The sequence below is a fragment of the Podarcis muralis genome, chromosome 3 (genome assembly GCF_964188315.1).
Source record: "Podarcis muralis chromosome 3, rPodMur119.hap1.1, whole genome shotgun sequence".
NCBI classification, from domain to species: domain Eukaryota; kingdom Metazoa; phylum Chordata; class Lepidosauria; order Squamata; family Lacertidae; genus Podarcis; species Podarcis muralis.
In genome coordinates, this window is record NC_135657.1 from 88175656 (window position 1) to 88201968 (window position 26313).

Below are 26313 nucleotides of genomic sequence, written 5' to 3' on the forward strand. Positions count from 1 at the left end.
CCTAATTTTCCAAATTACAACAGTTTTTAAGATAAACTTTAAATTTGTTCCAATCTAAAGTTTATCTTAAAAACACGTTAAGATTTCTGAGCAGGTAGAGTAATAGAGGGAGTGCGACTAGAATATAAAGTTTCTCACAATTTGCCTTGGCCAGCAATTTGTAGCTCTATAGATAAAAATAAATAAATATAACCTTTACCAAAAAAAAAAAAAAAGGCTATGGAAGTGTTTACAATGTAGAGTGCAATCTACTTTTATTAATTTTCAGCAAGAAAAAAGTGCACATCGTTTTCTTTGCATCTACTGCAGCAATCCGCTTACCCCAGAATCCTCTCCCTATGCAATGCTCATTTACCTGCCTTTTGTGTGAGAATGTGAGTGTGTGAGAGAGAGAGAGAGAGAGAAAGAGAGGAAAGGAAGTGTGCGATGTGACATTTTTGAACATGATGGTAGACACTGAAGCTTTCTAGAGAACAAAGCAAAACAGGGATTGAGGAGCTTCTGGAATTCAGCAGCAGATTTTTTTTATAACAGAAGTATCAAAATACTAAAACAACTGTACGGGAGCAAACCAAATACAGCTTATGAAAAGTTAAATCATTGGCACATCATCAGATGCCTACATTTTAATACTGATATCAAATATGGCTATAGCTACCCATTGGTTTTAACGTATCCAGGATGCTACTATTCCCCACACAGAGTAAAATAGGCTGGATAACTCTGGGGGAAGAAAAGCAATGGATTGAAAACTGCTGGATGTTCATGTGCTTCTACAGTCCTATAGCTACTTAATCCTGTATCTGCCGCAGAGTGAGGAAGCGCTTCATATGAGTCCATTTTTTAATTGGTAGTCTTCTCACTGAGGGTAAAGTAAGGGAATTTTGCCAAGCTTCTTCCCTTTTAGCTATGCCTCTGTGCTCTGAACGCCCAAGAGTTGGTTTAAGGGCTACAAAGACATGCAAGGTCCTCTGGTGTTGCTTTTTTCTTCTTCAAATTCCAAGGAAGTAGCAATTCTTTGATTTATTTGATTTCGCTTTTAATCTTTCCCGTTGTTGCAGAGGTGCCTTGCGGTGGATTTCTGGTGCTCCAATAGCATGATGGAGTTTTCAGAGTTTTCTATGTTTCTGAGAAGAGTCTCCAGCCGTCTTTTGATTTTCTTCTGATCTTCTATCGCACATCCAATTACAACGGACTGGAATTTTTGGTTAACAGGTCCAGCAGGCACCTCAGATGTACAAGCACCATAAAGCGACATTAAGCGGCTCTTGGAGTCTTCCAAATCATCCAATAGTTTGCCAACTATTTCATCGATCATCCGTGTGGCATGTAATAGGGACTCTTGCTGCTGGGGATTTCGGATGGTTTCTACTGAAACCTCCACCGTGAGGGTTCTGCCCATCAACCGTTTAGCAGTCAGACTGAGTTCTTCTCTTTCACCTGCATTTTGAAAGTGAAAACGTTTTGGTTTTAAAGCTTTACATCAAACCAACGTGCTGTACTAAGTTGGAAAAGTCAAGCTAAACTAGTAGTAGTATTTGTATAATTGCCTCTTCTACCGCACAACATAGAAGCTGGGAGTGCAATCATAGTTCTAGTGGGCTTGCCAAGAGATTTTCTCTCTTAGGAGAGGGTTTTGACTTGGCCAATATTGCAGCTATCCATGCACAATAACAAGTGTTTCACTACCAGGCAAAGGGGCTCAAACATTGTATGGTGTGTTTTCCAAGAATGTGAAATTATGAGTTTTATGAGTGGTACACAATTGGTGTTGCTCCACAGATGGAAGGCACCCATCAACAATAACAAGGAAGGGAATAATTTTGGGTGATTTCTCCTGTCTCCCTGCAACCTTCTATTCCTCACCCCAATAGGACTGGGATATCCACACGCCCATGGCACTTTGGAGTGAATTTTGGGAGCTACAGGGAGTAAGAGAAATTGCCAAAAATAGCCTCCTTCCACCAGTTGGCTACTACCCTATACTGTATATCTTTTTTTTCATTTGCCCAAAGTGAGAGAGTGATTCAAGAACTGCTGGACTCTTACCTTCACTAATGTTCCTCATATCCTGGCTGTTTTGTATGGCATGGATCATTTCTAGAAGTGATTCCTTTTCCTGCTCCATTGAAGATGCTGTATCGCGCAAAGCTTCAACCCTGGGAAGAGGAAAAACCAAATAGGAAGAGAGTTTGTAAACAATCAAATGCTACCCGTAGTGACGTTCTCTAGCAAATAACTGAAAATAATTGCTCATTCATGGCAGTACCAATTCATTTTACAGTGGTACCTCGGGTTAAGTACTTAATTTGTCCCGGAGGTCTGTTCTTAACCTGAAACTGTTCTTAACCTGAAGCATATGTAACCCGAGGTACCACTGTACATTTAGAGTAGATAACTAAATTACTTGTGCTGCCCATATTTTTTTCTTACGATGCAAATAAGGGTGGAAGAAGGCCATTGCTACTGAGAAAATGGCACGGTGAAGAGATTGATCCACTTGTGGAAATTGCTGCTTTGGCCTTTTTGAAAGGAATTCAACTATTCACACACACACACACACACACACACACACACACACACACACAAAATTGCAATTGTGTTCCTGCAGGAAGGTTTAAAAACATTTTCTTGAAATTGCTTTGGGGTTTGCTTTATTATGGAATGAGGGCCAATTGGGGTAATCTCCCTCAGAAAAGTGATGCGGGGAAGGGGTTTAAACATGGCATGGCTCTTTTATAAAACCTTTGAGACTGCTGCTCATAGATCTGCTGAGTCATGTCTGTTTGAGCCTCTGTTTCAGCTTCAGGAGAAGTGGGCTGTCATGCCCACTGTTACATTCATTCACATATCTCATTAGAAATCCCATTAAAATATTCAAAGCCAACCTTACCAGCAGGACTAGAATTCCTAAAAGTGTGGTCTTCCGCTTCCACAGAAGTAACTTGTTATGCTGGAATTAAAATTAATTTCACTATCTTGTCGATCGCCTACATTCATTCTACACCAACAGTGGTATGGTGGTGTTATCCCAGTGGAGTTTTATGTTTGAAAACAGAGAAGTCCGTATTGTTTTACACCTGTCTTTTCCAAACTGTTAACAAAAATATTCATGAAGCTAAGGTAACAGAAAAGCCTTGAGCTTAGTTCTGTGTTTGCCTAGTGCCTCTTCAAACTGCTGATGGGTGCACACATGATGGGGTGCTTTTTCGTACAAAACAATTATTCATTAATTAATAATATTACAGTGGTACCTAGGGTTACATACGCTTCAGGTTACAGACTCTGCTAACCCAGAAATAGTGCTTCAGGTTAAGAACTTTGTGTCAGGATGAGAACAGAAATCAGGCTCCAGTGGCGCAGCGGCAGCAGGAGCCCCCATTAGCTAAAGTGGTGCTTCAGGTTAAGAACAGTTTCAGGTTAAGTACGGACCTCCGGAACGAATTAAGTACTTAACCTGAGGTACCACTGTACATTTATATCCCACCTTTCCTCCAAAGAGCTCAATATTCCTCTCCAACCCATTTTATGCTCACAACTACCCTGTGAGGTAGGTTAAAACCTGTGAGTGAGAGACACTGACTGGTCCAAGGACACCTAGTGAGCTGCTTTCTGCTCACGGAAATTAGCATGGTGGAGAGAAAATTAGGCTAGAACTCCTTCTCTCAGATCTCTAGCTCTGTGTGAAGGGTTTGTTCTGTCAGGAAGAGTGTTTTATCAAGCGTGCAGCCACCTCGTTGAACGCCAGGCCTCCATCAACCACCTGAACTTCCACAGCCAAACTGTTCACCTCAGCCCAGTCCAGTTCTAGGATATCCTCTCTTATTTTTCTAAGCTCTCTATCTTCCTTTTTTGGAGATGGAAGTATATGTTATGAAATGCAACAGCAGGAGCAGCAAGCTATTTCAGCTTCAGCAGGATTTGAAGGAGATAGCTTTAATGCTCTAATGTACTGTAATATAGTTTTCTATTTCTACTAAGCAGCAAACTAGTACTGTAGCATTGTTTCTTATTCAACAGGTTACAACTCTGGTGGGGTTTGTTTGTTTGCTACCAATGCCTTTAGCAGCAAGCTAACGATGCAAAAATTAAGTATGTGAACCCTTCACTTTATCACAGGAAAAGCTTCCTCGGCTAAGTTCCTTCAGGTCACACTCTTTTTAAGGCCCGAAATAGGACAGCTGGGGCGGGGAGGGGGGGAGGCTTAATTGTGTGCCCTCGTTTGTTCCCAGGTTTTACTTTGTAGAGTCTATTTTTAAAAGGTGTCCTGTGAATTCTTCAAATGGTAAGAGCCTATTTCCCACCACCAATGCACACACCTGGATGTCAGCAGTCAGGCAACTCAACTGTGTGGCTTAAGCTCTGGGGAATGGAAAAGGATTGATAATGTTTCTGATATAAAGATTTCCCTCCCTTAAGGAAGTGGAGATGGAATGGAAGGTTCTTATTTTGAATCACATATTCCTGACAAATTAAAAGTAAAACCCTAAGCATATTTAGCATTGAGCAAATCCCACTGAGCCGAGTGGGGCTTAGAATCCTTAGGGCCCAGGCATTGCCAACAAAAAAAAGGTGTTCAGACTCCATATGGTTTGTGGAATGACAGCTGGGGCTCTCCTAGTTTGGAACTATATATAGGCCTCTCCCACCATGCCACCTGTGTACGTCACTCATAAAGCTGGACCATCTTGCAGCAGCAAATTTCTTCCTCATTCTTACACAGATACTGAGGGAAAGTGTGAGGCAGCTGCAACCAGCTATGAAGTTAAAATGCCCCAACATCCTGCACGAGGTTGTAGCTACACATGCACTCAGTTACTGAAGCATAAAATAATTGCTTGCATGAGGGGGAAAACACCATTTCAAAATAAACATGCATGTACATGTATCAAATCATATGACACTATTCAGATAAAAGCGACCAGGAGCAGCGAACAAATATTTAAAACAAACATTTAAATATTCACATCAGCCATCAATCATATCTGTAAAACTCAATAAAAAAGGAACGACAGAGAATAACAAAGGCCACACTGAACTAAAACAGTTGAGAAAACACAGAAGAAAAGAGCCTAAGCAACTTTTATTTATTTTATTTTATTTTGACAAAGTAATAATCATAAATAAATAAGAATAAAAATAGCATTTTTTTAATCTGTTGCTGAAATGGCATTAGATAGAGAGAGAGCATTCCAGAGTTGGAGTGACACAAATGGAAATGCTCCAACACAGTCCACCTCACTTCTGCATACAAAGAGGACTGAGTGATGAGGACTCAAGGGACGATATTAATAAACAAGGATGTATTTGTGGTCTTCAAGGTATCTTGATCCCAAGCTATTTAAACTTTAAAACTGAAGCCTGAAATTAATCAGGTGAAATGTGTTTCTATACATCCAGTTTCACTTAATGTTCTATTATTAACGGTATTAACTTCTGTTAATAGCCCCACGGACAGCGAGCACCTTGCAGTAAGTTGCAGTAATATGTTATCACCTCTATTCCCTTTGGTATATGGCAGCAGAAGACCCATATCTTCCGCAGCCTCCTATCTGACCTAACCAACTCTCCTGCATGCACCACCAGAGCATCTCATCAGATGTCAACGAGTCCTTAGATTCAAATGGCAACTCAGCTAACAATGCCCTGCGAAAGCTTCCAGCAAATCACTTCCAATCAACCTCTGTTATTTTACATCCTGACCACTGGCCAGGATGGGGGTAATAGGTGTACAGTGGTACCTTGGGTTACATACACTTCAGGTTACATATGCTTCAGGTTACAGACTCCGCTAACCTAGAAATAGTACCTCAGGTTAAGAACTTTGCTTCAGGATGAGAACAGAAATTGTGCTCCGGCAGCGCGGTGGCAGCGGGAGGCCCCATTAGCTAAAGTGGTGCTTCAGGTTAAGAACAGTTTCAGGTTAAGAACGGACCTCTGGAACAAATTAAGTACTTAACCTGAGGTACCACTGTATCACCCCGTCAAGAGCACTGATTTCGAAATGCTGGCTTCCATTTAAGGAACAAGGCCTTGTTTTTAAAGTAGGAAAATACCTTGTATGTGTGTATTAGCAACTACAGTACCTCTCCCCAAATAGTAATGACAAAGGTCAAAGTGCCTTCTGGTGGACCCTGTGTTACACAGATAGGTCCCCTCAGGCATATCCAGTAGTGGCAGCAGTTGTGCATGGGGGGGGGGCCTGAGAGATGGCATTTTAATTCTTCACAGTGCCCCAGAGTGCCAAACTCATGTCACTCTGGAAAATATAAATGGTGGCTTGCAGTGACATGCTGGGTGAGCCCTGACAGCTGCCCCAGGGTGTCAGGTGCTGATGCCTGCCTTCAACTTAACATGTCTCTTGACACAATACACAGATATTAAAATGCACACAAGAGGTTTGGTGACAGAAGCACCCTTCACATATTAGGCTGAAAGTGGGAGAGTAGGACTGGGTGATCCATGTCACCTCAACTTTCATAAATTCAGCTCAAGGAGAACAAATATTATCCTCTTTCCCCCGACCCCAACATGAACCTTGCTTTTCCAACTGCAGAGGGGAAAAAAATCATATTTTTTTAAAATAATCCTATGTGCATAGGATCTAAAGACATAATGGCTAGCAGTAAGGATGACACACACGATCCTGTGTCCCCCTCATTCCAGTTAATATGTGAAAAGTGCTAGGATTTCAGACATCACTTTGGATTGCGAAGCAATAATCGCTGCTTTCCCATGCCTGACACCACTAAAACCATACCTGAACAACAAAAGGAAAACTGGCTGCGGGGGCTGAGACACCCGGAGGGACAAAGCAGCACTTTGCAAGTTTCTGATCAGGGGATTATTAGAAAGATAAGATTAGTGAACATCCCTCGCACGGGGCTTAACAGGGAGCCTGGCAAGCAACAAAAGCCAGCCCCATATGGAAACCCTTCAAAAGGAAGACACGGGAACCCCGACGGGGAGAAGAAGTCATATTATGATTTGACTCTGCTTTTTAATGCCCATTGCAGGAGAGCAGCTCTCTCTCTCTGCCTCCCTACTTTTTGCAAAGCTGCTAAACTCCATCTCTCTCTCCCTCTCTCTCTCTCTCTCTCTCTCTCTCTCTCTCTCTCTCTCTCTCTCTCTCTATATATATATATATATATATATCAAGCCAAGCCAAGCCAGACCACTGTCCGCCCCGTTCCCTAGCCGAGCCCGGCGGGTGTTACCTCCTCTCCAGCTGGTCCAGGCACTCGAGCAGGCGGCTGGATCGGTCCGCCATGGAGGTGGAACGGAAGAAGCGGCCCCGCAGCTGCCCCCCACCCGCTTGCTGCTGGCCGCCGGCTTCGGCGACGCTGGAGCTGCTCCTGGAGCTGCTGATCTTGGCCTGGGCCATGGCGGGCCGCGAGAGCCAAGACGACGTCGCCGCCGCCCGGTGCTGCTGCTTCCCCGCCCGCCGCTTGCCTGGAGAGCGTCCCCGCAGGCAGGCAGGCAGCGACTGCAGCAGGGCTGACACCCGACGCGCCGCCAAAGAAGGCGACGAGCCGCCTCCTCCCTTAGGAGAAGAGGGGCCCACACCGCCCCTGCCCGCGGGAAGCGCTCTGCACATGTTCAGAGGCGCTGCCGCCTCCCAGAACCCATCGCATTCTATCCTTGCCTGCTGGTCGCAGCATTGGGAACGGGGTCTGTGGCTTAAGCTGCGCACTAGGGGTGAGGGGAGCCCGGTGGTGTGTCATTCGTATTTGTTTAAATGAAGCCCTTTATAGCTGATTCCAGCCTTGGTGAGAGAGGTGGCTGCAAATGAATGCCTTAGAAGGGCCATTTGTCTTCGTAATGGGCAAAGGGACCTTGTGTTGGATCAGCAACCCTCCTCCTTCCCGCCCTCTTTCGCGCCTTGCACTGGGAGCGTCACAGGGCGCCATCCCTGCTTCCCATTAAGGACATGCTTCTTGGTGCTTTCCTTTCGCAGCTCAGCTAAACGTGCCGCTCTTGCTGAGAAAGTTGCTAACCTTTTTTCTCTCCATCATCCTGACGCATATCCTAAAGTGGAGAGGCTGTAGGTTTTTTTAAAGGGGGGAGGGCACTGCAGTCCCTGCAGTCTCTTGAGCTGGAGCCAAAAGTTTGATAGCTTTACTCCCATTAACTGCACTGCAGTTGTTCTCAATTCTTTTCCCTCCTCCTCCTTAAAAAAAGAAAAGGCAAATCACCTCGTGGGGGGGGGGGGGGACCCACTGAAGATTTATTACACACTTCAGCAGGAACAAAGCAATTAAAAATATATATATTTAAACAAATATCATTTAGAACACATAAAACAAAACCTTACATTAAAAACACATGACACAATGAAAAGGACCCAAAGGCAAGGCCACAGATAAAAGTCTGTATAGTTTCAGGGTACAAAGTAAATTACACTGTACCTGAGTAGCTTAGCATAAATCTGCAAAAGGCTATTGTAGATACTACCACTAAATATTTGAATCTTTAAAAAGATCAACTGATTAAATAACTGGGCATTAAAATTTGGATACATTATAACGACAATTAAGTGAAACCACAGAATATTTTAACTGTGGAACTGTTGGTCTCACCTCTATCTCCTGGTTAGGACAAATTTCATTAAGATGAATCTGCTTTCAAAATGTTCCTTTTATTTATTAACCTACTTCTTAAACATGAAGCTGCTCCTGCAAGATGGCAGAAAACAATACTAAGCATTACCCGTACTCAGTGTGGGAAACTCCACGAGTAACAAAAAGGAATTGGAAGGGGGTGCAGGAGTTGAATGGCATTGGTAGGATTCTTTCTGATAAAGCAACTACAGCAGAACAGGAAGAAATCCAGGTAAATTTAGCTAACCTCTTGTAGTTTCAAAATAATGACAAACACGCAGCTGTCCCATACAGGGATGGAACCTGCAATCTTGGTATGGTTCTTGGCTGTTTTTATTTTGATTACTTTACGTAACATCGAATGTTTCCTGAGAAGGGTACTTGTGTAAAAGAAGGTATATAAAAAAACACATGCCAACATACTCATTTTGGCTGGTGTGAAACGAACAGAAAGCAAGCTAGCAGCAACTAAGTGAATGGGGTGTTTTGAGAACCATCCTGCATATTGCGCTCATCAGAAACATTTTGAGAGACGAATGTGCCCTCGCTGCATATCAACCTTGCAATTCATCCTACAGAAGCTACAAGATCAGCCCCCCCCCCCCCCCGTCCCTAAATTTCTAATCATGTCTTGTCATAAATTTTTGGGCTAAAAACTGAAACAGACAGACCAATGTTTGCAAAACTTCCTGAACTGGTTTGCTTTGAGAAATCTTTTACTCCGACAACTTGACGAGTAACTCTGTGCAACCTTGTGTACAGATTCACACCCCGTATGTGCATCAGTACACATGAAGGAGACTTCATGTGATGATCTGCACCTTTGGTAGAGCCTCAGCATCTTTGGAGAGGCTTGCATAGGCTTCTTCGCTGAAGATATTCACCACTGGGGCTGCTCCTCAGACACCATGTGAAAAGGCTGCCATACCAAGTTTAGCATATATTGCAGGATTTAAAACAGATTTGTTGATGATCATAGAACTGATTACTGAACCAAATCTTTGCTCTTCCTACAATATAGTACGCTGCAAGTTTGCTAAGAGCGTTCTGCACTGGAGTCAAAAGGTGGTAAAAGGGGAATCCTGCTGCCTCTCCCTCTGATGCATGAATACCATAGACAAGCAACAGATTCTTCGTACTTTGGGCTGCTCCTCTAAAATGAGGGTTTTTTGTTTCGCCTTAGAAGTCTGAGGATGAAAAGTGCGTTAAGCACATCAAGTGCATTTGAGCTCTTCCTGAAGAACAGATAGCCAGCATGCATATAAGAATTAAAGGTAAAGGGACCCCTGACCATAGCCAACTCTGGGTTTTGCGGCACTCATCTCGCTTTATTGGCCGAGGGAGCCGGTGTTTGTCCGCAGACAGCTTCCGGGTCATGTGGCCAGCATGACTAAGCCACTTCTGGCGAACCAGAGCAGTGCACGGAAACGCCGTTAACTTTCCTGCCGGAGCGGTACCTATTTATCTACTTGCACTTTGATGTGCTTTCGAACTGCTAGGTTGGCAGGAGCAGGAACCGAGCAACGGGAGCTCACCCCGTCGCGGGGATTCGAACCACTGACCTTCTGATCGGCAAGTCCTAGACTCTGTGGTTTAACCCACAGCGTCACCCGCAAATTGCAGTCCACCAACCTCTGGCTGGGAGGCGACCACCAAACTTTACCGAAGTGCCATTGTCATGGAAGTTATATACTGTATCCAAGAGCTGTTTCTGTTTTAACCAATGTGGACTCCAAGAAATATGCCAATATTCTCGTCAACAGATTAGGAGTAAAAATTGTATGTTGCGATTTTTGAAGGAAGTTGTATTACAATCCATTCTCCTAATAAAGAGTTTCAAAACAGGATCTGACCGGCAGCCTAGTACATCAGCTTGGTGGCAGCATGGCCTGCAGCTTATCGAGGGAGCCTGTAGCTAACTGGCTAGCTACAGAGGAATGCAGAAGTGGGAATAGGGAAAGTTATTCGCCAGGAATAGTACAAGCTACTACTGTTCCAGATCCAACAGCCCAGAAAAGCGATCCTTACCAAACCAAGGCATAAACCTTTCAACCTTAAAGATATAGGAAACTGTTATGAGACGTTCTGAGCACCTCCATTAATAAAGTTCAAGTTTCCCCATTAGAGCGTAGGTTAAAGGTAAAGGTAAAGGGACCCCTGACAGTTATGTGCAGTTGCGAACAACTCTGGGGTTGCGGCGCTCATCTCACTTTACAGGCCGAGGGAGCCGGCGTTTGTCCGCTCCACAGTTCTTCCGGGCCATGTGGCCAGCATGACCAATCCACTTCTGGCACAACAGAGCAGCGCACGGAAACACTCTATCTTCCCGCCGGAGCGGTACCTATTAATCTACTTGCAGTTTTGGGTGTGCTTTCAAACTGCTAGGTTGGCAGGAGCTGGGACCGAGCAACAGGAGCTCACCCCATCCCAGGGATTCAAACCGCCAACCTTTTGATCAGCAAGCCCAAGGCTCGGTGGTTTAGACCACAGCACCACCTGTGTCCCCTACAGAGTGTAGGTTACATACTTCTAAAGGTAGGTCACTTTTTTTAGGTGGGAACCTAGAAAACGAATGAAAACAGTGTGCCTCTATATGGAATACCCTTCTTAGCAAGAGTGATCCTTCCCAATCAGGATAATTTGCTAAAGGTTCCTGACTTTTTTTATTGCATTCATGGGTTGATATTGTGTGTGTGTGCGCGCACGCAGTTTACTGCTGCAACACAAAGTTAGATGGTCACTCCAAAGTAGTCCTTCAAGAAGCCTGCACTAGAAACAGTGATTTAAAATTACCACTTTTTGCATTCAACACGTCTATGCATGAGTCAAATGGCATTTGACTGAAATGAGGACATACTGCGAAAAGTAACCAATATTTTAATTATGCACAAACGCAAAATTATGTTCCAAAAAAATAACCACAATAAATTAACCATGTAGGAATGTAGAAAGGGTTTGCCTTTCTGAATTAAGATAATTTAAAACATTGGGGGGGGGGGGGGAGAGAGAGAGAAAATAATTTGCTGTACTATTAGTAAGGCAGGAAGCATAACATATACCTACAGCCCAGTCTGGTGCCACGTTCACTCTCAAAACATAGAAAGTACATACAAAGATAAAGGTGAAAGAAAATAACTAGGTCCTCAAACTTTTGTTTCACTTCTTAAAGTCACAGTGGAGACCCATCACAAGTTTGCCAGAGCACTGGAGATTGCAGTACTACTTAATTTCCCCCTTAAGGTAAGACAGTAAAAGAAAATGAGGATTCAGTACATATCTGTTGCAATGTTTATGCTAGAAATGCATGTACAACAGGAAAGAAACATTAACATCCAAAAATGAAAGCCTGGGGAGAGGGGAGAGGAAGAGAAAGAATAAAGCAAAAAAGGCAAGCCTAGTTTACAAACCAGATAGTTTTAAGAAACTAAAGCTTAAGCCATCCTGTCACGCAGTGGAACTACGTTTTTGCGCCTCTTAAATATGCTGTCCCATACCACATCTGTATACTGCATATCACCGAGACAAATATGTGGGATAACTGAAATCCAGTTAAGGGGACTCAAGTTCCACTGCAGTTTATGATGCTTAGATGTGTCAGTAGACCTCAGTCCTTAAAGTGCATTGAGACTGTGAAATGTTAACCTGTACTTTTTTTTTAATCGTTGTAATAGAACGAACAAATTTCAACTACTTGGGAGCCAGCTTAGATGTTTCTTCGTGCACTGATACCAAGCCATCTTCACATCTCTTCCATGCTTCGCTTGATGGCCTCTTGAAAAGCTGCATCTTCCTCTGCATCTGCATCAAAGAAGCAGGACTTAAAATTGCAAAACAAATGCATAGCTGAAATACTGACTCAAGCAAGAAATGGCTACCGCTTCCTAATCAGTGGTTGCAGAAAGGTCAGACCCCTGGGTCCATCTAGCTCAGTTGTGGCTACGCTGACTGGCAGTAGCTCCTCCAGGGTTTCACCTGGAGAGAGAGCCAGTGTGGTGTAGTGGCTAAGAGTGGTGGACTTGTAATCTGGTGAACCGGGTTTGCGTCTCCGCTCCTCCACATGCAGCTGCTGGGTGACCTTGGGCCAGTCACACTTCTCTGAAGTCTCTCAGCCCCACTCACCTCACAGAGTGTTTGTTGTGGGGGAGGAAGGGAAAGGAGAATGTTAGCCGCTTTGAGACTCCTTCGGGTAGTGATAAAGCGGGATATCAAATCCAAACTCTTCTTCTTCACAAAGGAGTCTCAAATTTACGTTGAGAAGCCAGCGACTGAACCTGGAAACTTCTGCACGCAAACCAAGTGCTCTACCACTTTTATTCGTTTATTTATTTATTAAATTTGTATGCCCCCATGTAGATCTCAGACACCAGACAGATCTCAGACACCACCAAGCTATGCTCCTTCCTAAAGCAAGTTCTAGCTTTTTTAAATGTTTGTTCATGTAGCTGGCAGCTACCAGTTGTTAGCCTCTGGGGGTATGCGGGATGGCTAGCAGGCGCAAATGGTTTATACAGCCTGTATAAAACAGTTATCTCCTCCGCTAGGAACTATACACAAGGCTGTCACAATGTGCACGATCCCAACAGCTCTAGAAAGACAGCTCACACAATTGCGGGGGCCACATATATGCCCCCCCAAAGCTGCTAGTACATACAACCATTGCCTCCATAAGATCCTCGGTTGTATCATGACTCTGCCAACAACCCGACTCACTCCTCTAAAGGCCAGCATGCAAGCACTGTATTAACTGGACCTAAATCCATGTCTCAAATGGTAAGCAAAGGCCCATTTTATGGATAGTCCTCTCTCTTGCTATAGCCACTTTTCTCTGTCACGGTGCCTGTACAGGAATATGCACATATGGTGGGGGGAAATGCTTTCTAGGCTCTTCCTTGTTTGATAATATTGCCAAATCTAATTTTCTACGGCCACTTCATCTCTTGAATAAACATCTTGTAGCGAAATTAACATACCGTTTGGGTCCTTCGTTACTTCTGAAACCTGTTCCACTGCCATTCGAGTATCTACCACTTCATTTTCTGTAAAAAGACACACACAGAACTAACTATGCAATACCACAGCTCTCACAACTAGCTTTCCTCTTCAGAGTTTTGTTGATTGGTAAAACCTGGCTGTCATAACTTTTCCTTCCTCGCTTCAAAACCCAGTACCCTCAAACAGTGTGCAACATATAACCAAAACAGAGCTTTATCTTCACACCCACACCAAGCTAGCTTAGCAAGATGGATGGTAAAGAAATTGGGAATGCATTCCCATTAGTGCAATGTCCTTTGAAAGCCACCCTTCAACTTGATTCCCATGTAGGAAAAGAACATGAGATCCATGCCAACACTCAACTGCAAGTTCGTATTATTTTACAGAACTGAACATGCAACAAAATAGATGAAACCTGCATGTGGCTTTCATACTTTAACCCCCATAACAATTGCACAGAACGGAAAACAGGGAAGACTCAAGTTATAAGCTTTTCAACAACAGTGATGCATTTTTACAAAGTACATCAACAACAGAGATGTATTTCATAAAGAGACCCCTGAACCCTCTAAAATCTCAATTCAAGATACTCTGTACTAGCATAATTTGATCTCTAGGGTGCTGCATCTGATCTCAAAAAAATGGTTTAAATGAAGCTCCTGTTGGCTTTCTGTGAAACAGAACTAAATCCCTAAACATAAGATCTTGCAGTGCACACCTTTAGACTTTTCCTTTACAGGTTAGGAATGAGCTATGCTGCAGCAACTTCCATGCTGCAACAGGGGGATGCAACTGTCTTGAATTCCCACTGATCTTCCAAGACAAAACTGCTTCAGAACAAGTGATTAAATAATAGACAATGTTGAGGTTGGTGTGCCACTGCTTCAAATCTAAAATGAGGCAACAGTGACTTATTTTGCACAAAAAGCCATTGTAGGAAGAAGTGGGAGAGAGGACTCTGGGATTAGCTCTAGCTCCTAAATTTACCTCGACCCCAGGAACCGTTTCTCAGAGTAAAATATGAGCCAAATTCTTACACGTTATGTAGCAAATTGTGAACTCTGCAGTGGTTTGCTCTGCATAGCAATACGCAAAGCACAACAACCGCCTGGTGCTTCGGAAGCGCTGTACAAAGTACATTGAAAGTCCTGTGCTCAGAACTTTCCAAGTGCCAAGTAGAGGGCTTTCAAAGCCCTTGTGCTGTGCCTCCTACACACCTGGAAATGTGATGCTTGTCGAATATTTGGGAAGCACTGCACTGTGATGGGTGCAAATCACAGGACGCCATCGTGTCACATGATTGACTGGCAGGTGAGGGGTCCAGTGCACCTGTCCATGCTGGCTCGCCAGTAGTGGGGCAAGATAAAAGATCTGGCCTGTTGGGCCAAAAGCCTTCCCCATCCCTGTCATAGGCTGTTTGTTAAACAGAGCATAAACACATTGCTCACTAACGGGCTTTATATTCTTTATTTTGCCTCCATTAGTCTTTTGTTTCCTAGTGGCTGGCCTATACTATAGAGCCCCTACAAACTAGTTCAACTAAACTAAGTTACAAGTGGACTATATGTGATATATCAATGGGGAATTATTCATAAAGCAGTACAGTACGTGAACAGGCTGCCTCTCCTCGCCTCAATCCTGGAAGTAACTTCCACCAGGCAATGCATGCCTAGGCTGTATATATAAATGTATTTGAAAGGATACCTTTGGCTGTATCTGAAATGCTGTTCAATAAGGCATACATCATATCGGCATCAAGCTTATGAGGATCTAGAATGCGAGTTGTCCGCTGAGTCATCTTAAGCTGATCCTCAAGCTCTAGAAAGCTTTTGTCTCCCGAAAGAATAGTGAAAGGAATATGCTTTGGTAGATGCTCATCTAGGCGGCCCACCTATGGAACAAAACATGAATTATGCAAGGCAGAGAGACAATGGGCATACAATTTCTTTAGTGAGAAGATTTCAGATTGTGTAGGTAGACAAGACTGAACGTTCTTTAGCCCAAACATTGTAAAACACATTGTTGTGTATGTGTTTTTTTACAATCAAGAGGTAAATACGTTTTATGAAATAATTTTTTTATATATTTGCACTGTGATAGGATTCTCAGTGAATGCCAGCAACTGACACTCTAACACAAAATATTTCCTTTGCATCTTATCACAGCACAGGTGGTTGAAAACTTACATGCACACAGATTGCAAAGTCAGCAGCCTCTCTCCTTGTACCACAGTGTGGATGGAGGAAGAAACACCCGATCTTGTTAAGGTAGTTAAAAATCTTGCAGTTCACAGGTGGCTTCCAGTTGTTGTGCCCACCTAAGCAGTAAACCAGAAGACAGCCACTGTTAAGAGATTTGAGGGACTAGACAAGGGAATAGACAGTTACTTTTAAAAAGTGTGTGTGTGTGTGTGTGTGTGTGTGTGTGTGTGTAAAAAACACAAACCTTGTGAAATTATTATTCTTATTCTTCTTATTATTATTATGAAATAATTACGTTTCTGAGAAGCGGGTAATCTAAATTGCACATGGTTGATATATGCAATGTACTATACATGCTCCAGCTTTGTAACTTTTGCTAATTTGTGTGGCAAAACATGCTCCCATAGTAATGGGCAAAGGACTGAGCTACTTCTAACAGCACAAAAGGTGGTCGATCATCATTTCAACTGTTTTCAAGTAGACATCACTTACAACATTTTCACTAAATGCAGACAAATGCAGCATCCAGTGAATATTAAACTGATACCTAAATTTACACAATGTGGGGGACCATTGGATCTGTGCTTGGAAGTGGTTCAACAGACAAGGTGCTGCTATTAAGGTGACCCTGCTGTGTGTAGGGACCTCCTGAATCGTACTCATTGGGGGGTTATAGCAAGCAAGGCCTCCGCCACAGATCTCAAGAACTTGGGTTTGACCGATTCTGGGGGAAGCACTTGAAGTACTTGTTAACTATGTCCTTCAGGGCTTAATACCCCAGTATTAACACACCTTGCCTGAAATAGGAATGCTATATGCCATGAACTTGCGTAAATGTATGCTGCTACATTTGTAGATAATTTGACTCACATGTGCTATACAGTGCGCATCAAGGGAAAGTTTGCACTGCCAACGAGTTCCTTACCTTGAAAACCCCAGATAAAAGTTCCTTGGTTAAGGGTAGCAGGCAACTGATGGAAAAGGTTTCCCCAGTTATCCAAATCCATCATAATAATATGAGTCATGGTACACAAGTAATCAAGATCAGGTAGATCTCTGTCATCTAGATAGTCGGGTGGAAGGGAAGAAGAGGGAAGCATAACAAACATTATACGGATTCCTCAGCTGTAGAAATCTGTACTTCAGAAAAATTCAAAACAAAGCACATCAAATTCTTTAAAAATTCATTGCAACTTAAGTAATTCATATGTACTCAATAGGGTACCTCCTTCAGCAAATTTATACTAACTTCAACATTTTTCATTATGAGATTTTGCTTGTTTTTATGCAGCTTGCATTTAGTTTTAGATGATTACTTGCCCAAACGTAATTGTAAACAGTGAGGAGGAATAACAGACAAATACAGAAGGCCTCTCAGCTGCTGGGGAAATTATTTACAAAACAATGCCATGATACAAGTCTACTGAATAAAATGAATTTCCACACAGCGCCTGAGATTTTACTGTCCTGTAGTTATTTCACAATTACAGTATCAACAATCGTGTTCTTTTCCTTCAAAAACAACTACCTAAAATCTCCTAAGCCTTTCTTATTCACATTGCTAGAAAAATTGTCATCAACGATGTAGAATGGGTGCAAGACTAAATAAAATTTCGTGTACCACTATGGAAACAATTATATAAGCAGAGTTTGCTGAGGCTATGAAATGCTACATGTGCAGTTTAACCAAGGGCTCGCCAACATTTCTGTTTTTCCCACCACTCCCCCACCCCCTGAGAAAACCTGTGGTTTACCGCTGAATCAAACCAAACAGCAATCGGGTTTTGTGAGAGACAAGTGGAAAACCTCCAGGACCCGTGCTTTCCAGGCACAGGGCAAGCGAAGTGTTGACAAGCCCCAGCTGTTCTGCAAGGTTCTCTCAGCAGCCATATTTGTTTGGGCAGCCATATTTGTTTGGGCATCCCAAGTATACCATGGTTTCTACCTACCTAGACCAAGCCCTTCAGAAGATGGCTTCTTAACTTGCTCCTTGGGTAGCTCTCCTGGCCGTCTCTTCTCTGAAGCACCTGCTGCAGTCCTGTCTTCCAAAAGCATTAGGTTTTCAGGCTTTTTGTCTACACAGGATCCACCGGGGGAAATCTGGAAGACGTCACTTCCTGCTTGAGTTGGGGCTAGCTGGCGCTTTTGTGGGAAGCAGTGCTTGCTGTGAAAGTGCTGGTGGGCAATTCCAATATCGTTGAAGTTTTTGTTGCATGCTCCACACCTCACGATGTACAATTCTTGGTCAGGTTTTTGCTCCGAGTGTGTCATGAGATGAGCCATCACGTCAGGAAAGCTCTGCGCTGTTGAGGAGCACAAGGTGCAGCGGAACCACAAGTTGCCCTTCTCCAGCAAGGCCTTCTGGCACCTCTTGTAATCTGCCTTCCTGTTCTCTTTGCTAAAGTATTTCTCCCGACAACCACAGTTCAGACGATTGCTCTCTTCTACTATTTCGGTACTCTTGATCGACGTCCCCGCTTCCTCAGACACGCATATGTAATCTGTGCTATGGAAGCCTTTGAAGTGAAGCAAGAACTTCTCCTCGGCGTCAAAAAACAGGTCGCCACAAAAGCCACAGAAGTATTTGACCTTTATGACACCGTTATGCTTATCCTGACAGTGTCGATGGAAAGTTTCGTTCTTCCGGAATGTCATTTTGCACAAGTCACAGCTGTACCTGTGGAAGTGGTGGCTCTCTAATGACACACAGTGCTGCTTCACGCTGTCTTCAGAGTCAAAGAGCTCCTCGCACATGCAGCACTGCCATTGGTGAGACACTGACACTTCCATGGGGCTCAAAGGTGGAGACTGCTCCATAGGGCTAGGAGTTCGGTCTTTCTGTTCAAGTGAACTACCGTACAGTGCACCAGAAGATGCTGTAGCATCCTCAGCAGCAGCATCCTCCTCACGGTAAAAGCTGTGCACACCATGATATTCTGTCACATGGGCCTTAACGTCATCGACTTTCTGAAGAGCTACACTGCAGACCTGACACCAGAAGACGAAATTAGTCAAGTGAGCTCCTCCATGGAACCGGCTCATGTGCAAACGGATGACACTTGCATTTTCCGCAAGCTTGCCGCACACCGCACATTTGCGGCAGATTCTGTTCTCGGAAAAAATGTGGTTTTCTACCAGCTCCTCAGAAGGAAATGCCAGCTCGCACTGACACACCCAGGTTTTGACGGCAGGAGCACGGCTAACCTCTTGGCTTCTGCCTTCCAAATCCTTTATTCGTTTTGAAACCATTTCCCTCTCATCGCCAACGGATTCAATCGAGTCCGAAGGTCTCTTCAGAGGAGAAGATTTTAAAAAGCTGCTATTCTTCTGTAGAAGAGAGGCACTTTTATTCCTTTCGTTGATGTGGCATACTGTCAAGATGGATTCTTCCATCGTGGTGAATACTTTAACCTTGTGTAGGGTTTTGGAAATATGCTGACGGATATGGGTGTCGTTGATAAACAGCTCGCTACAGGTGTGACAAAAACCTTTGGCTTTAAATACTTCGGCGACTTGGCAGATGCGCTTCTTTGACAGAGTCACTGGGCCGGCATCACGACAACGAGTTCTAAAATGGGAAAGGACATTGTGATACCTACTTAGCTGTGCATTACCAAAAAAATAAAATAAAAATCAGTATGCGCTAAAAAAAAACCATTCACACACTAAACATTATTTTTGGATATTTGCTTAGTTGGGCCCAGATAAGTTTCCAAGGTTAGCAGCCTTCCCGACAAACATGGGATGAATGACACTAGGCCACTGCCAGTCATTGCCTCCTAAATCTGCTTCTTCTGCAGTGGCAATGGCCCAGATACCAGACACAGCCCTTTAAAGCCAAGGCTGGCAGCTGGTAGAAGCACAGGATTCTGTCTTCTCAGCCCAGGGGTAAGGTATCTTAGGCCCTCCAGGCCTCACTACCTGGCCCCTGGGACTCTCCCCAGGCCACATGCCTGGCCAGCAGTGCTTCAGACCCTACAGGGGTGTTTTGCCCCGCTGGAATGTGTCATTGAACTCTGATCAGGCCTCTTGGTTGCCTGGCTAGAGAAGGATGTGTGAGCATGGGTAGGAACAAGTTCACTGTACAAGCGTAATGCTTGATATCCATTCCTCTCCCCACTTTTGCCTCTGGCTCCACTTGCTACTGGCATGCTGCCTCGAGAAGGGAAGGTTGCTCTTGGGCTGAAAGATTCCCTACCTCTTTTCTAGTCCTTTAAGGACAGGAATGTGCAGACAACAACTTACGGACATTGCTATTTTCCCAGCAGCGAAGACAGTTCAGCACTACAGTTAACATTATTTATCATATTTATTAAATTTGTGTGCCATCCTTCATCTGTAGATCTCGGGGATGGTTCACAAGAAAAAAATACTATATACATACATACATATATATACGTGTGTGTGTGTGTGTGTGTGTGCGTGTGTGTGTGTATGGTATATATATGTGCATATATGTGTGTATATATATACGTATGTGTATGTATAGATATAAGTATGTGTATGTGTGTGTGCGTGTATACACACACACACACACACACACACACACACACACACAAAACAAAAAGCAAACCAATAACATCCTCTCCCACAACACATTCAGAAGGGAATCAGATGTCAATCAGCCAAAGGCCTGGGAGAAGAGGAATGTTTTTTGCCTTTTGCCTAAAGATATGTAATGAAGGCACCAGGCGACACTCCCTGGGGAGAGCATTCCTTAAGTGGGAAGCCACAGCAGAAAGGCCTGTTTTTGTGTTGCTGCTCTTCAGACCTCTCACTGAGGAGGCACACGAAGAAAGGCCTCAGATGATGACCTCAGGGTCTGGGTAGGCTCATATGGAGAAAGGCGGTCCTTGAGGTCTTGAGCTGTTTAAGGCTTTATATGTCAAAACCAGCACTCTGAATTGGGCCCAGAAACTAATGGCAGCCGGTGCAGTCAGGCCAGGGCTGGTGTAATGTGCTCAAACCAGAGAGCAACCTGGCCGCCAAATTCTGCACCGGCTGAAGTTTCCGAACCATCTTCAGAGGCAGCCCTATGTATAACATGTTGCAGTGATCTAACCTGGAGGTTACCAGAGCATAGGCGACAGTAGTTAGGCTGCCCCTGTCCAGCTGGGCCATCAGCCAAAGTTGATGGAAGGGACTCTGGGCCACTGAGGCCACTTTTTTAGTCTTCGTTCCCATGTTTAACATGCATGGAGAAAGAGCGCATACATGTCAGAACTGAAAGTAGGCTTGTTGCCCAATGTTTAAAGGAGAAACAGAGAAAGCAGTCCCATTCTACAAACAGGAAGGCTCTTGTCAGACCTGAAGTGTGCCGTTAGCTCCACATGAGAACGCAACACCTGATGGCAGGACGTGCACTTCACTTGGAACGGGATTTCTTTGCACAAGGAGATCAGAAGATTCTTTGCATAGGTTGGGAATGGCAAAGGTTGTGGTTGTGTTGCTTTATCTGCAACGGAATGCACAGAGTTATTGTATCACGGAGTCAGAAAGGACCAGACATTATTCACTTCCCAAAAGGAAGGCCACCCACATGCTGGCGTCCCCCTCCTCCAACGTAGACACGAGTGCAGCACCAGAGAAGGGTGGCGCACAGCAAGCATGGCCCGGTGGCATCTAGGCCACATCACACTCGAGCAGTGATGCTCCACCAGTCCTAACCATCTGCAGACCAGAGTTGGGAATCCAACAACATAGATTCTAGGTGGCCACAGGTTGTCGTCCCTTGACTTAAGGGTTTGTTGCAACCTGTTGTCCATTTCCAGTCAGTCAACATACAAAACTTATTTTGAGGAACAACTAGGTGGTACAAGGAGAAGAATCAAAGGTTACAAATGATTCAAGTAAGAGAATCATGTCAACAATGCACCAAGACCAGGCAGTTAAGAATGGGTTAACAAACATCACTTGGTTCCTGAGAAATGTCACACACTCAAGAGTCAAATCTGAGCATTTTAAAGAAGTTTTCCAAGAGTGATGTTTTTGGTCCTACTATGTTTAGACTGGTCAGGACAGGAGTGCAGAGACAGTTTTTTAAAGCTGCTTAGTTACTTTGCACTCGTTTCAAAATTTATTAGCTGCCAGGAAGAAGGGCAAAACTAATATACTTTGATATAACATGAAAAACCAAATTACAGAAAGGCACCCATCATATGGCTGTACCCAGAAATATCCTAAATTTTAAGCAGTACCGTATATATTTTATGGACCTTGCATACTAGAGGGAACAATACCCTAAACCTCAGCCACGTTATAGAGGACAGTCATTGCTCTGGAAAAAAATCCTTCCCTGGCAACATTCTCTCTCTCTCTCTCTCTCTCTATATATATATATATATATATATATTTCCTTGTTTTATCAGACTAGCAAAATTAGCTAAATCAAATTGTGCTGTTCTATATATTAGCTTCAGGTTCTTTTCTGTCCAACATAAGCCACATTATGTTTTACATTTTAATTATCTTACATGAGCAAACAGGAAATTGTTTATAACCTTGAAAGTCTGATCTGACCTGCCAAATCTTTTTACTTGAAATATTCAGGAAGGATAAAACCCATCTTAGCTTACAGAGTCTGGGAAGAATTTGCATCGGTGGCAATGCACAAGGAAGTGGGGAATGAAGGCATTCTAGAAAGCAGATTCAGCATACTTGGCATGGAGCTAAGGACACTTCCTTAAAGTAACATTATCATCTTGATCAGTGATGTAAATTTCAATGTATTTTACCACATTCCCCCTCAAATCATGCAGTATCCAGTCATTTCAGATGGAAAAATATATACATTTCAAATGAGACATACCACTGAGTTTAAAAGCCTGAGAGAAGTGATTCTTTTCAGACATATGCTGCAGACACTCATCTCTCATGCTAAAAAGGAGAAAGCAACATGGACATGCAAAGCACTGAATATGCTGAGGAGGGTATTTCTTTTCATGGCCATCACCTTCACTTGCCTTGAGGGGGTGGGAAGAAACAAAACAATAACTCAATTTTAGACAAACGGAGAACATTTGTTTTCCAACATTATGAAGAACATTTTCTATAAGATGCTATGGAAATTTGCTCTTAAAACTAAAAGCACATCTCAAAATATATCAACTAATACCTGCTCCATTTATGAGCCACAACCACCTACAAGCAGCAGATTATTTTTTTTTCTGGATTTGGGAAATTATCAAAAGCCAAACCTGAGCAGTAAAATCCCTGCAAAGATTCGTATATGAGTTTATGAAATGGGACTCTTCTGAGGGGGGATATTTTTTCCCTGCTACTTTTGTGAAAACATGCATTTTCTTAAATTCTTGCCTTAGAAGAAACGTGCTCATTGTATAGCTGAGACGTTGGGAATCTTCTGTTGCAGACTATGCAGGCAAATGCATCAGCTGGACATCCATGTAGTGTAATTGATGGATCGCATGGAGAATGATCAAACCTAAAGAAATAAATTTGAATGATTAAATAATACCTATGAACAATAAGAAAACCTTTAGAGGTTGCCCATTACAACAACAACAGGTTTAGAAAAAAAAAACCTGCTTACTAAAACATATGTGAAGTCTGAATATACTTGCAAAAAGTGAACGTTTCCTGGCATCTAGAGGCATTAAATTTCTGCAGAGCAACTATCAGTGCACTGCACATTTGAGACTACCTGTAAGATACCGTGTCCCATGTTCAGGCAGTCTAGCAACCTATTTCCTGATCAAACTAAAAAACTCGTACCTCTGAAGGTGGCCCAGGAGAAGATGCCTGTTGTCAAATTTTCTGTAGCAATGCATTATTGGGCATAAAATTGATTTACTGTCAGATTGTATTTGGTCTGATCTCTGAGGTAATGCTCTCCTTCCAGAGTTTACAGTGCCTGGCTTGAGACCTAAAACGTGAAACAAAATTACTTAATACAGTGGTGCCCCGCAAGACGAATGCCTCGCAAGACGAAAAACTCGCTAGACGAAAGGGTTTTCCGTTTTTTGAGTCGTTCCGCAAGACGTATTTCCCTATGGGCTTGCTTCGCAAGACGAAACGTCTTGCGAGTTCTTGCAAGTTTGTTTCCTTTTTCTTAAAGCCGCTAATAGCCGCTAAGCCGTTAATAGCCGCTAAGCTGTTAATAGCCGCTAAGCTGCTAATAGCCATGCTTCACAAGGCGAAAAAACTGCAAGACGAAGAGACTCGCGGAACGGATTAATTTCGTCTTGCGAGGCACCACTGTACATCATGTAGTTGATGCTCAAAGACAGGTTAGAAAATAGATCACACTGCTGCAACGTCACACCGCTTCTTTTGTTTAAAACGCATGAGACTGACTACACTGCCCTTGCTAAATCTTTCCCTCGTTTTTCATCCAGCACAAAACTCGACTCGTGAATATGTGAACCTCTAGGAAAGGAAAGAACACAGCAACACACCCATTCCTGACACTGGGCTAACAGGAGACCTGCCACCATAATCCAAGTGAATCTGCTAGCACGGATGAATGAGGTGAGCAGTGGCTGAGTGGTTCACGTAAGATGTGGCTATGGATGCCTCATGGTGACATCCTGGAGCGCCCAGTCACAGCAAGTAATTCTGCATTCCTAGGTTGGCTTGTTCCACATGATGGAACTTACCAGAGCTAAGACAGATTAAGGTGGGTAGGCAGGACTACACAGGGAAAAGAGGCTCTGAAGAACAAGCCTGCCAAATGCGCGCGCACACACACACCCCTCAGCCCTGCTGCTAATTATTCTTTAGCTGCAGGCACAGTGAGTGGAGCTTGGGCTCCTCATCTGCAGTGCTTTGCACATCCAGAAAGTGCTATGTAAGTATTTAGCTGCCCCAGGCTCTTCTAGGAGGAAAGATAGGACATACTTCTTAATATATCAAATGTACTAAGCTACAGCATCTCCTTACAGCAGTGATGGGGAACTTGCAACTCTCCAGTTGTTGGGCAACAACTTCCGCTAGTCCCAGCCAGAATAGGCAACGGTCAGGGAGACGATGGGAGCTGCAGTCTAGCAACAGCTAGAGAGCCAAAACTTCCCCATCACTGTATGGAGCAAAAGGATGAAGCTCAAACACCTCCCATGTTTCTCCTGTGAAGGCTACCCGTACCTTGCTTACTCCTCTACATGTGTCTGAAAGGGAGAAGTGATCGACTGTAACTAAGGTAGAACTATTCACCCGGAAGAACTGTGCATCCCTCTGAATGGTGAAACGACGGTACCAATACATTACCTGGCATTTTCAGCCACTGGTTCACGCACTGCCTTGCTGCTTCTGTGTCACTATGTCCCTGGATAAATTCCAGCTCTTGCAGTCCGTGAGCATGTTGCAAATCCAGTTTTTCCTAATGGTACCAGCAGCCGGAAGACAGCGTGTGCAATTAGTTGCACTGATTTACCGCCAATACGAAAAGCATATATACACATACAAGCTCAAAGCATTCGCTGTACTGACTGGCAGCGGCTCTCCAGAGTTTCAGACAAGGTGCCTCTCTCAGCCCCACCCAGAGATGTCCAAGACTGTATCTGGCACTTTCTGCATGGAAAGCAGATCCACCACTGAACTACAGCTTTGCCAGTTCCTCAACAAGGTACCATATTTTCCCGTGTATAACACGCCCCCATGTATAAGACAGCCCCTATTATGGGGGGACTCAAAATTAAGAAATGGGGGGGGGGGGTTGCCCACAGTTGTTGAGCTTTTTGGGGGGGTTGTGATAATCGCTCACCCGCCTAACCAACGCTGCCAGCCACATGTGTCAACGAAGCCAACAACTGTCTGCCCGCTCGCTGTCAACAGCCGCCAATTACCTGCCATATTGATGCAGTGGCAGCCAATCAACAGCAGCCCTTGACGCAGCCACCAATCACCCTCCAAATCACCGCTTACATCTCCTGCTCGCGGCTGCAATCAAACGCTCGTCCCCCCCCTGCACTATCCATGTATAAAACAGCCCCCAATTTGGAACATTTTTTTTAAAAAAATAAAAACAAAAACAAAACAGCATCTTATACACGGAAAACTATGGTATATGTTTTGTACTCCTTGAATGCTCTTTTTATAACAATCTTAGAACCAACTACATCCACCCATTGTTAAGATCAGAGAAGGGAAGGCCATCTCTTGCAAAGACCTGTTTACTTTTGTCTGATGTAAAGAAGTATATATCCTTCAGAACACCCACATTTCTTACTAAGGCTCTACAAACTCATGTAACAAAATCTGAAGGAGGGCATGGGAAATAATTTGTCCTCTAAGGTTGGGGAGTATTATTATTATTAGTGTAATGGCTGTTTGCTAAAACACAGTAAACTAAATTGAACTGAACTACTTCTTTGGTCCAGGCTTAAAATTACAGTTTGACCTCTGCAGTTATTCGTGAGATGAGTAGTTTTACATATTATAACCACTATCTCTTTGCAGAATCCCCAATAGCCTGTGCTGGCTGAATTTCAATTGTTAGAGAGGGGTCAACACTTGTTTGCCAGAATCTGACCCTAGAACAAGGAGTCATTTGGAAAAGGCTACCT

General features: G+C 43.6%; 2 protein-coding genes across 7 annotated transcripts in view; both read right to left on the reverse strand.

The window, feature by feature from the left end:
• Positions 1-237: 237 nt before the first annotated feature.
• Positions 238-8045, reverse strand: BAG2 (BAG cochaperone 2). The gene is made up of 3 exons (XM_028722668.2): positions 7218-8045; positions 2050-2159; positions 238-1440 (listed from the first exon to the last, which is right to left on the reverse strand). The coding sequence occupies exons 1-3, from the start codon at positions 7595-7597 to the stop codon at positions 1040-1042; spliced, it is 891 nt and encodes a 296-aa protein (XP_028578501.2). The 5' UTR covers positions 7598-8045; the 3' UTR covers positions 238-1039.
• A 3416-nt stretch (positions 8046-11461) lies between these two features.
• The window catches only part of ZNF451 (zinc finger protein 451), a 62309-nt gene continuing 47457 nt past the window's right edge, over positions 11462-26313 (reverse strand). For all 6 annotated transcript variants that reach the window (XM_077926311.1, XM_077926310.1, XM_077926307.1 and 3 more), the window contains exons 5-15: positions 25016-25127; positions 23525-23675; positions 23108-23234; positions 22602-22755; positions 21101-21248; positions 17743-19361; positions 16719-16856; positions 15779-15909; positions 15297-15483; positions 13571-13636; positions 11462-12398 (exon numbers count right to left, since the gene is read on the reverse strand). In XM_077926311.1, the coding sequence (XP_077782437.1) occupies positions 12340-12398; positions 13571-13636; positions 15297-15483; positions 15779-15909; positions 16719-16856; positions 17743-19361; positions 21101-21248; positions 22602-22755; positions 23108-23234; positions 23525-23675; positions 25016-25127 (2892 nt within the window). In that variant the 3' untranslated portion in view covers positions 11462-12339. The remainder of the gene's footprint in view (positions 12399-13570; positions 13637-15296; positions 15484-15778; positions 15910-16718; positions 16857-17742; positions 19362-21100; positions 21249-22601; positions 22756-23107; positions 23235-23524; positions 23676-25015; positions 25128-26313) is intronic.